General features: G+C 44.4%; 1 protein-coding gene across 3 annotated transcripts in view; it reads right to left on the reverse strand.

Moving 5' to 3' along the window:
* FANCD2 (FA complementation group D2) overlaps positions 1-12,051 on the reverse strand; it is a 763,224-nt gene that overhangs the window by 128,514 nt on the left and 622,659 nt on the right. For all 3 annotated transcript variants that reach the window (XM_030205444.1, XM_030205445.1, XM_030205443.1), the window contains 2 exons: positions 3,838-3,965; positions 2,535-2,634 (listed from right to left, as the gene is read on the reverse strand). In XM_030205444.1, coding sequence (XP_030061304.1) covers positions 2,535-2,634; positions 3,838-3,965 — 228 coding nt within the window. The remainder of the gene's footprint in view (positions 1-2,534; positions 2,635-3,837; positions 3,966-12,051) is intronic.

Raw genomic sequence — 12,051 nt, forward strand, 5'->3', positions numbered from 1 at the left:
AGACATCTCTAGTTGTCAGAAATGTAAGACAATGGATGCTTCTTTTTTCATGGGATATGGCAGTGTAGGCATATGAAATCATTCTGGGTAACTGTTGCCAGGTTTCTTCAGCCGATAGTGGGATGTTGCATGGTTCTTATGTTTGAGAGGGCCGGCTTTCCAGTGCTGGGCCAATGGGGTCCGGGCAGCAAGGGAGAAAAATTGTTTCTGGCCAAAGCGTGTGTCTTGGGGGAAAAATGCATTCTTGCTGCATTCCGCCCCCCCCCCCCCTTTAGGTACTGGAGGAATAGGCTTCATAAGCTTATGATCTGGGAGTCTCAGGGCGCACATTTATCTCCAAAGAGGCAGTAGAGGTTTCTTGCGATTTGGGAAGCTCGCCTATATCAGATCTCCCCATGGGCTCGTAGTCAAATCTTGAATAGATTTTCCTTGGGGCAATAGGGGTGGCTGTGGATCAGACATCACAATCAAGGGTAAGGGAGGGTGGGACAGCTGGATAGGGGATTACGATGATTATGATCTTGCTGCACATAGATAGGGGTCCAAGGGCGTTGGTCCCACCTATAACCCAATGTACTACACAGATTTTTTTTTTAATTAGTTTTGTTAGGTTAGAGGAGCGGAAGGCTTGGAGAGGTCAAAGGGGAGAATATTGGGTACTCATAACGACATTGCTGGATGTATCTTTTTTTACATGCGGTTTTTCAGTGTTCAAAGTCTCTAGTTTGTTGATTTACTATTTGGTGCTCCCTCTAAACAGTGGTATTCATCTGGATGTTGATTTGGTGGTCTTTGGGAGGGTAGGGAATGAGGAGAGGGGCGGGAGCTTTGATGACAGTTTGAAGCTTGCTTCTTTCTTGTTGTGCATTACTCTAGATGATTTATGTACCTGCATGTTTGTTTTGCTAATTTTGTGTGTCATCAATAAAAACTGTTGCAACTTAAGATTTCATGGCAGTTCAGTTTTGCTGTGCTTCAAAATATGGCAGTCTGAAGAATTTATTTTACTTAAGATAAAATAAACAGAATCCTACATAAAACCTCTCTATTAAAATATATAAGGAGACAAATTCTAACATAAGTTATCCCGAGCACATATAGTTGGACACAAATGCCATAACAAAAAGTAAATATCATACATCAGACACAACAAGGTCATCACAATAGTAATGGCATTCAAAAAGGCATGGGATAAACATAAAGGATCCCTGCTTAAAGCAATAGGATGTAATCAAAGCACAGAGCATTTCTGCTTGAAGCAAAAATTAAATTATTAACACCCCAGAATTTTGGACTAGTGGTGCAAAGTATGACTGTGCTGTGCTTTAACTATTGCAACAGCTCAGGCATTCCTAAATTCCAACTTAAAGCCCTACAGATTGTGCAAAATGCTGTTGCAAGGGGCATAGCTGGGTACAATCGTTATAGGCACATTTCATCAGTCTTAAAAAGTTCACACTGGCTCCCAATAGAGTTTCACATTAAATTTAAGATTTTATGTTTGGTTTTTAAAATTGTAACAGGACATGTGTCAAATGTGCTGGCCACAAAACTACATACGTATCAGCCTCTGAGAGCCTTAATATCAACTGATCAATTAAGACTAGATGTGCCATCATTACGAGAGGTGAGATTGAATGAATTCAGATCGTCGATTTTTTATGTGGAATGATCTACCACTAAGAAAAATTCAGGATTTTAGGCAATTTGAGGATTTAAAAACCTTTCTATTTTATCAGGCATTTGGTGAGATGATGGATGAGTGTTAACAGCACAGACACAAGATATCTCAGGTATTGTAACTTTAAGGATGAAGTTGTATAACGTATTTGTTAGTGGATTGCATTTGTCCCAGGTGTACATATTGTTGATTGTTGTCCTTATTTTGTGAGTGTTAATATTATCCGCCAAGAACTTTTGGATTGTTGTGGAATATAAGTTAAAAACAAAAAGGCATTTGTGGGAGATGGGGTTATTTGCACAGAGAGAATGTCATAAACCCTCTGTAAGCCAAAGCTTAAAATTAAGGCTGCTAACAAGTCAACTTTTTTTCTATAGTTGGTTTAGTTCTCCAGTTTGGCAATAGTCATTATTCCCAATGGGGTCTGGAAGGAAGTGAGGGTTAACCTCTCCCCTCTTCCCCCACCAGACTGAGCAGATTCTCAGACTCAGTCAAAAGACCAAGAGGCGATTGTCCATGTCATACCACAAATCCCACATTTCATCTTAGACAAGACCAAAAATGATACTCTAGTAGTTTATTGACTCTGAAGAAAAACATGGCCTTGAGATTGGAAAGAAAGTATACCTCCAGTTCTCTTTCCCATGCCTTCTGACTGCTGAGTTTTAATTTAGGGAGACACTACCCCTCTCTCATAGAACCAACTGCCATCCCAGTCTTGTCTACCTGCAGCTTTGTCTTACATGTTCCTGTACTTTTCCCGCATTCAAATGCATAAGATTTCATTACCCCTCTATAAAGAGTCAAACGGTTAATGCATGTATGTTTTGCTTTGTGCACAAGACCCTCTTACCAAAGGAGACTCTGCAGTGTATCGTTGTAGCGATTGCCCTTCTCTCGTTCTCCCACAGGCTGGATCCATGTCTGGCAAAGGAACCCTTTTGCTAATGAAGCTACCAAAAAGAAGAGATAACAGAAGTGTTAACAAAGGAATGCTTACATTGCTGTTGCCTGGTGAGATAGTATGTGTGATAGAAACTTGCACAGTTGCTGCCTCTGCTATATTTGTTCTGTAGTGTTGTACTGTGTATAGAAAGCTTATAGAAGCACTAGAAACATGGAAACATGACGGCAGATAAAGGCCATATGGCCTATCCAGTCTGTCCATCCTCTGTAACCCCTAAGTCTTCCTTTTCCTAAGCGATCCCACATGCTTATCCCAAGCCTTTTAAAATTCTGACACAGTCCTCGACTCCACAACCTCCACCGGGAGGCCATTCCATGCCTCCACCACCCTTTCTGTGAAATAATACTTCCATAGATTGCTCCTAAGCCTACTCCCTCTTAACTTCATTGTATGCCCCCATGTTCCAGAGCTCTCCTTCAGCTGACAAAGACTCACTTCCTGTACATAAATGACCTTGAGATATTTAAATGTCTCTATCATGTCTCCTTTCTTGTGGATGTCTTCAATTAAGTCCCTGTCTATTTCCTAAGACAGTGAGGGTGACCTGTATATTACTCCGATATAGACACATTTTCCTTTCTCTCTTTCCAGTTTAACGCACAGCACTTCTTCCGTACCCCACGTGTCCTGCAGTTCCATCACTTTGATATCATTCTTAGCATATAATGCCACTCCACCCTTTTTTCCTACTCTGTCCTTCCTGAATAGATTATAGCCAGGTATAGCAATATCCCAATCATGGTTCTCCGTGAACCACGTCTCTGTGACCGCCACTAAATACAAGTCTGCTTCCATCATTGTTGCCTCTAGAAGTTTTTTTCCCAAACTACGGGCATTGGTATACAAGGCTCTCCAGACGTTACTCTTTTTTTTCTCTTCTATAGGGGCGATATCCTACCTTCCTTGGGGTTAATTATGGCTCTGTTGCTTTTTTTTACCCACTCCCATCAATTTTAGATTAAAGCCCTCTTTAGTACTTTAGCCAGTCTGTTGCTGAAGACACTCTGTCCCTTCCTTGACAGATGGATTAGTTATGCTAATCTGTTTTGTGGGATATAAATGTGAGAGAGAAGCTTGCTCTGTGCTGTACATCAAAGGACTCTGCATATCTGTACTACTGATTTAGTACCTTTCACCCACAATAGTTTCACTGGAAAAGAAAATTAAAAAATAATTTAATGCATGGTACCTATCTTTCCTCTGTACTCCTGGACAGAAGACTTCTCTGCTATGACTATCAATAGCTGGGTGAGGCCAAGAGCTGAAGTGCAGCTTGGGACACTACTGCGGAAATTCAGCAGGTAATGGAAACTCTGACTGCAAGAATAGAAAAGACAAGATTTAAAAACAGAGAATTTGGTAATCACTAAATACAGGATGTTTTATCACCATGTAGTTACAAAAAGATATCTATGTTAAGTTCTCCATTGGCATCAGCATTTACTGGCTGACAAGACTCCAAAGCTGTGCAACCTAACAGGGAGTGCATAAAGGCCAGAACAGAGTGGACCTCCAGAACAAGCTAGGTACATTCCTCATGGCCTTCCCAGCACAAGCTTGTCTAAGGCTTAGACAGAAAAGTGGATCTAGATGCAAACAGAGAAAAACCTTCCAGAAATTGTCATGCTTGCTGCAGTCCACAATATCTGAGGAAACGGAAAGGGCACCATCGCCCCACCAAGGCCTATTTACATAACTCTAAAAATACGGCACAAAGCAAGCCATGGAAAGGTATCCTAGAGAACATTTTCTTCATTTTTTAAACACATTTTTATTGGCAAATCACTTTTGGTTGTACATTTTACCTTTACTTCTACGAACTGTACCTTTTCTCTGACAGTGCAGTAAAGAGTGGATCTAAGATGGCCGACAGATAGGACAGTCCGAGAGGAGCTCCTCTGGACATCACCGGAGAACTCACCGGAGAACTCCACACCAGAGACTACAGCCGGCAGACATCCGATCTGGATGCAGAGAGGAAAAACGAGAGGACAGCGGACCGGAACGGTCAGAGGTGGCGCCGCAAATACCCCGAGGCGAGTCCACAAAGCCCAGCAAAGCTTAAGTGGCGGATGTCCCAGCCACTGCACACATTGGGCCCAGGACCAAGGGAGCAGCAGAGAACTACATGGAGCAGCGAAAACTGGCAACCGTGAGCACTGCCCGATAAGAGTGCTGCCCGAAAGGGACCTGGGTTCTGCAGAGCTGCACGGGAATGGCGATCTCAGCCTACCCATAGCGCCCACACTAACCCAGCCATGTGGTTCGAGAGGCAGATACAGTCTGGAAAGGAGCTACCCGCGAACACCATCTACCTCGTGGCTTCACCGACAAGTGAAGTGAGACATCGCGAACCGGGAATTACTCAGGCACAACGCGACGCGAGAGAGATAGAGAATGGAGGAAGAGTAGAGGTGGGTTTAGCGGGAAAGATAAAAAGCTAAGTCTTTGCCATGTTTAGTTTCAGATGTCGGTGAGATATCCAGGTAACAGTGTCAGACAGGCAGGCTGATTCTTAGGCCTGGATTCCTGCTGAAATTTCTGGTGTGGAGAGGTTAGATCTGGGAGTCATCAGCATAAAGGTGATACTGATAACTATGAGAGGAGATCAGAGCACCAAGGGAAAAAGTATAGATGGAGAAAAGAAGAGGTGCCAAGACACAGTCCTGAGATACACCAACTGATAGTGGGATAAAACTGAAGGAGCATCCACTAAAGCATACACCAAAATTGCGATGGGAGAGATAAGAAAAAAACCAAGAAAGAACAGCGTCCCGAAATCCAAGTGAGGACAGCATATCAAAGAGTAGGTGGTGATTAACACTATCAGGATTACTTCACCCAATTGACAAATTCCCTTGGCTCCAAGCCTCGACTCCTCTTCGCCACACTGAACTCTCTTCTCAAGGTACCTCCTCCCCCAATTCCCCCATCTCTTTCTCCTCAGACCCTAGCTGAGCACTTCCACGATAAAATCCGTAAGATTAACCTTGAATTTTCATCCAAACCCTCCCCACCTCTCTCTCCCTTAGTCCTCACCCCCTACTCTCCTTCCTCTCCTTCTTTTTCCTCCTTCTCTGAAGTGTCTATTGATGAAACTGCCCTTCTTCTTTCCTCCTCTAAATCTACTACTTGCTCCTCTGATCCCATCCCCACTTATCTACTTAACACTATCTCCCCTACTATCATCCCAGTCATCTGTCACATCCTTAATCTTTCACTCTCCACTGCAACTGTTCCTACGGCCTTCAAACATGCTGTGGTCACTCCACTCCTTAAAAAAACCCTCACGTGACCCTACCTGTCCCTCCAACTATCACCCCATCTCTCTTTCCTCTCCAAATTATTGGAACGTGTCATTCACCGCTGTTGTCTTGACTTTCTTTCTTCGCAACCTATTCTTGATCCACTCCAATCTGGTTTTCGCCCTCTTCACTCTACTGAAACTGCACTTACCAAAGTCTCTAATGACCTGCTACTGGCTAAATCCAGAGGTCTCTATTCTATCCTTATCCTTCTTGACCTATCTGCTGCTTTCGACACTGTTGACCACACTATACTTCTGGATACGCTGTCCTCACTTGGATTCCAGGGTCCTGTTCTTTCCTGGTTCTCCTCTTACCTCTCGCTTCGTTCTTTCAGTGTTCACTCTGGTGGATCCTCTTCAACTTCCATCCCGCTTTCTGTTGGTGTGCCTCAGGGTACTGTCCTTGGACCCCTCCTCTTCTCCATCTATACCTCTTCCCTTGGTACCCTGATTTCATCCCATGGCTTCCAGTACCATCTTTACACTGATGACTCTCAGATCTACATCTCCACCCCTGAAATCTCAACCTCGATCCAGGACAAAATCTCAGCCTGCTTGTCTGACATTGCTGCTTGGATGTCTCAACGCCATCTAAAGCTCAACATGACCAAAACGGAACTTCCCATTTTTCCCCCTAAACCCACCTCCCCTCCTCCCCCTTTCTCTATCTCTGTTAATGGCTCTCACATCCTCCCTGTCTCCTCGGCTCGTAACCTTGGAGTCATCTTTGATTCCTCTCCCTCCTTCTCTGCCCATATTCAACAGATTACCAAAACCTGTCGCTTCTTTATCTACAATATTAGCAAAATTCGCCCCTTCCTTTCTGAATACGCTGCCAGAACCCTTATGCACACCCTTGTCGCCTGTCGCTTGGACTACTGCAATTTACTTCTCACTGGTCTTCCGCTCAGCCATCTCTCACCTCTCCAATCTGTCCAAAATTCTGCGGCACGACTTGTTTTCCACCAGAATCGTTATACCCACCACTTTTAGATTGTAAGCTCTTTGAGCAGGGCCTGTCCTTTTATGTTAAATTGTACAGCGCTGCGTAACCCTAGCAGCGCTATAGAAATGTTAAGTAGTAGTAGTAGTCCGCTCCTCAAGTCACTTCACTGGCTCCCTGTCCGCTTCCGCATTCAGTTTAAACTTCTCGTACTGACCTTTAAATGCATCCACTCTGCAGCCCCCCATTACCTCTCCGCTCTCATCTCTCCCTACATTCCTCCCCGTGAACTCCGCTCACTGGACAAGTCTCTCTTGTCGTCCTCCTTCTCCTCCACTGCTAACTCCAGGCTTCGCTCCTTTTCTCTCGCGGCACCTTATGCCTGGAATAGACTTCCTGGACCTATACGTCTAGCTCCATCTCTACCTGTTTTCAAATCTATGCTGAAAACCCACTTTTTCACTGCTGCTTTTAGCTCCTAGCCACAATTGCCCTCCCCTTGTCCCTTGCTTCCTTCTCACCCATTACTTCCCTCACCCGTAACTGTCTTGTCTGTCTGTATTATTTAGATTGTAAGCTCTTTTGAGCAGGGACTGTCTCTTTGTATCAGGTGTTCAGCGCTGCGTGCGTCTGGTAGCGCTATAGAAATGCTAATAATAATATAAGGGATTCTGTAAAGTATTTGTGACTTGAACTGGCCACTGTTAGGAGCAGAATACTGGTCTGACCCAGTATGGCTATTTTATGAAAAAATACAATTCCTGGTTTCCTTGAGATTAATCTTCTGCACGGAGGGCAGAGCCAAATACAAGGTATCATCTAATCTCTATGGTCTGTGAGGGCTATAGATTTTTAACACATCTGTTAAGTAATATGAAGCATCCTGTTTCAAAGGCCTTAACAATAGCATTTTGTATTTAATCCTGAAAATAATAAGTAACCAATGCAGCTCAGAGCCAGAGTAATATGATGATGACAAGAAAACCTTACATAACTGCATCGTTCTGACAATATGAAGAAATTTGATTCTCTCATGCATTGCAGGGCAGTTCTAAAGTTATCAGGTAACAACACAGACTAACTTGCTCAGCATCACAGTTAGAAGAAAACATCCTTAACAACCACCTCTTCTGAATGGTGACTGGAGGACACATACACACAGTATCAGATTAAATGCCCAATCAGAAAAAAGAACAATATTTAACATTCAAACTGTGCTGTTTCACGGTAAGTAATAGGTAAATTCACTACTGCTCAGGGTGAATAGTGGAGAACCACAGGGATCTGCACTTGGACCAGTGCTTTTTAACATCTTTATAAATGATCTGGATATGGAAATGGATGGTATCAAATTTACAGATACCAAAAAAATATTCACATTTCTTAAATCTCATGAAGATTGTGAGAAATTCTTGGGTGAATCTCTTTATAATGGCAGTTACTAAATCAATAAACTAACTAAATACATGGATTGCAGGAAGACTTTGGGAGACTAGAAGTCTGGGAATCCAAATGGCTGACGAAATTTAATGTGGACAAATGCAAGATGCTACCAGGTACTAATGTGGACAAATACAAGAAGCTACCAGGTACTTCTTAGCAAGGATCAGGTGACCCTCAGGGGGAGGAATGCTGGCTTCGGCCTAACCCCTGGTAAGCCTTTTCTTGGTTGAGAGGTGCCCAGCTCTCCCACCGGTTGCCTTCTCAGGTGCCGTGGAGGACTTGCAGCTCATCTGCATATCCTCGGAGCCTTCGCCAGAGTGACTCCCAGGTCCGTTCCGATCCACTCGGGGCCTCTGCTCAAGGTGCACAGTGCTCCTACCAGGTGCTGTGGAGGACTTGCAGCGTTCTGCATATCCTCACAGCTGCATCCGGGGTGACTCCCAAATCCACCCCGACCTTCCCAGGGCCTTCGCCACAGTTACCCAGGGCTTTCGCTCCACCTACCCAGAGCTACCAGGTACTTCTTAGCAAGGATCAGGTGACCCTCAGGGGGAGGAATGCTGGCTTCGGCCTAACCCCTGGTAAGCCTTTTCTTGGTTGAGAGGTGCCCAGCTCTCCCACCGGTTGCCTTCTCAGGTGCCGTGGAGGACTTGCAGCTCATCTGCATATCCTCGGAGCCTTCGCCAGAGTGACTCCCAGGTCCGTTCCGATCCACTCGGGGCCTCTGCTCAAGGTGTCGCGCGCCGTTAGGCGCGCGAAAGCTTTCCTTCTAATAAGTTCTGGGAGAAGAGGATATTTCTCTGGTAAGTGAACAAATTTTGCTTGTGCTTTCGGAACTTGAAGATTGGGGTTTAAAGGAGGAACTGTAAGTTAGTGATAGGCTGATATCCTTAATACTTTAGCAAGTTTTAAATTACGGAAAAACTCAAAAAAACACTAAGATGGAGTCAGCAGTCCAGCAGCGAGAGGGGTGCTATCCAGTCTTTTGCATTGAGTGTCACATGTATGATTATCTCCCAATTGGTGAGGTGTCATATGTGTGTGCCCGATGCAAAGAGCTCCTAGCTCTCAGAGAACGTGTCCGTTCCCTTGAGGCTAGAGTAGCAGACTTGATGGAGCTGAGGGAGACAGAGAGGTACATAGAGGAGACCTACAGGGATGTTGTAGAGAAGTCCCACCTCCAGTCAGGTAGCCCCTGTGCTACCTTGGAGGAGGGAGGTCTCCTAGAAGGAGAGCATCACCCTGGTGAAGTAGGAAGTACTCCTGTAGCCAGGACCTGCCCACCAGGGGATGTATTATCCTTTCGCACCGAGGATATATCTCCAAATGTTGCCCGGGAGGGAAAGGTTAGGACAGCTGTTGTACTTGGTGATTCGATCATTAGGCATATAGATAGCTGGGTGGCTGGTGGACGTGAGGATCGCCTGGTGACTTGCCTGCCTGGTGCGAAGGTGGCGGACCTCACGTGTCACCTAGATAGGATTCTAGATAGTGCTGGGGAGGAGTCCGCTGTCTTGGTACATGTGGGTACCAATGACATAGGAAAATGTGGGAGAGAGGTTCTGGAAGCAAAATTTAGGCTCTTAGGTAGAAAGCTGAAATCCAGATCCTCCAGGGTAGCATTTTCTGAAATGCTACCTGTGCCACGCGCAGGGCCCAAGAGACAGGCAGAGCTCCAGAGTCTCAATGCGTGGATGAGACGATGGTGCAGGGAGGAGGGCTTTAGATTTGTTAGGAACTGGGCAACATTCTGGGGAAGGGGGAGCCTATTCCGAAAGGATGGGCTCCATCTTAACCAGAGTGGGACCAGGCTGCTGGCATCGGCGTTTAAGAAGGAGATAGAGCAGCTTTTAAACTAGAAATGGGGGGAAGGCCGACAGTCGCTCAAAAGAGCATGGTTCGGGATAAGGTATCTTTCAAAGATATCACCATAACAGGGAAGATAGAGTATCCTGATAGTGAGGTTGCAAAAGAGATTGTAGTAGATCGGGTATCTTTAAATAACAATAAAAATCAGACAAAAGATTGCCAATTAATACTGTCAAGTACTAAGCATGATGTACTTAGGAACAACAAACATAGTTTGAAATGTCTATATGCGAATGCCAGGAGCCTAAGAAATAAGATGGGGGAGTTAGAATATATTGCACTAAATGAAAAATTAGATATAATAGGCATCTCTGAGACCTGGTGGAAGGAGGATAACCAGTGGGACACTGTCATACCGGGGTACAAATTATATCGTAGTGATAGGGTGAATCGGATTGGTGGAGGGGTAGCATTGTATATTAACGAGAGCCTTGAATCAAATAGATTGAAAATTCTGCAGGAAGCAAAACACTCCTTGGAATCACTGTGGATTGAAATTCCATGTGCAAAGGGGAAAAGGATAGTGATAGGAGTGTACTACCGTCCGCCTGGCCAGGACGAACAGACGGATGCGGAAATGTTAAAGGAAATCAGGGACGCAAACAAACTGGGCAACACAATAATAATGGGGGATTTCAATTACCCGCATATAGACTGGGTTAATGTAACATCTGTACACGCAAGGGACATAAGATTTCTTGATGAAATCAAGGACAGCTTCATGGAACAGCTAGTTCAGGAGCCGACAAGAGAAGGAAAAATACTAGACTTAGTCCTTAGTGGTGCTCATGATCTAGTGCAGGGGGGTAATGATACGAGGGCCGCTTGATAACAGTGATCATAATATGATCGGTTTTGATATTGGCATTGAAGGAAGTGAAACTAGGAAATCAAGTACGCTAGCGTTTAACTATAGAAAAGGTGATTACGACAAAATGAGAAAAATGGTGAAAAAAAGACTGAAAGGAGCAGCTCGCAGAGTAAAAAACTTGCATCAGGCGTGGATGCTGTTTAAAACACCATCCTGGAGGTTCAGGACAAATATATTCCACGTATTAGAAAAAAGGGAAAAAAGACTAAACGTCAGCCGGCGTGGCTAAACAGTAAGATAAAGGAAATCATTAGAGCCAAAAAACAATCCTTCAGAAAGTGGAGAAGAGAACCAACTGAAAGTAACAGGATAGATCATAAGGAATGCCAAGCCAAATGCAAAGCGGAGATAAGGAGGGCAAAAAAGGACTTTGAGAAGAAATTAGCGTTGGAAGCAAAAATACATAGTAAAAACTTTTTTAGATACATTAAAAGCAGGAAACCGGCCAAAGAGTCGGTTGGGCCGCTGGACGAAAATGGTGTTAAAGGGGCGATCAAGGAGGACAAAGCCGTAGCGGAGAAATTAAATGAATTCTTTGCTTCGGTCTTCACCGAGGAGGATTTGGGGGGGACACCGGTGCCGGAAAGAATATTTGAAGCGGGGGAGTCAGAGAAACTAAACAAATTCTCTGTAACCTTGGAGGATGTAATGGGTCAGTTCAGCAAGCTGAAGAGTAGTAAATCACCGGGACCTGATGGTATTCATCCCAGAGTATTAATAGAACTAAAAAATGAACTTGCGGAGCTACTGTTAGAAATATGCAATCTGTCCCTAAAATCGAGTGTAATACCGGAAGACTGGAGGGTAGCCAATGTTACTCCGATTTTTAAGAAAGGTTCCAGAGGAGATCCGGGAAATTATAGACCGGTGAGTCTGACGTCGGTGCCGGGCAAGATGGTGGAGGCTATTATTAAGAATAAAATTGCAGAGCATATACAAAAACATGGACTGATGAGACAAAGTCAGCACG

Source organism: Microcaecilia unicolor, chromosome 6 (assembly GCF_901765095.1).
Source record: "Microcaecilia unicolor chromosome 6, aMicUni1.1, whole genome shotgun sequence".
Taxonomy (NCBI): domain Eukaryota; kingdom Metazoa; phylum Chordata; class Amphibia; order Gymnophiona; family Siphonopidae; genus Microcaecilia; species Microcaecilia unicolor.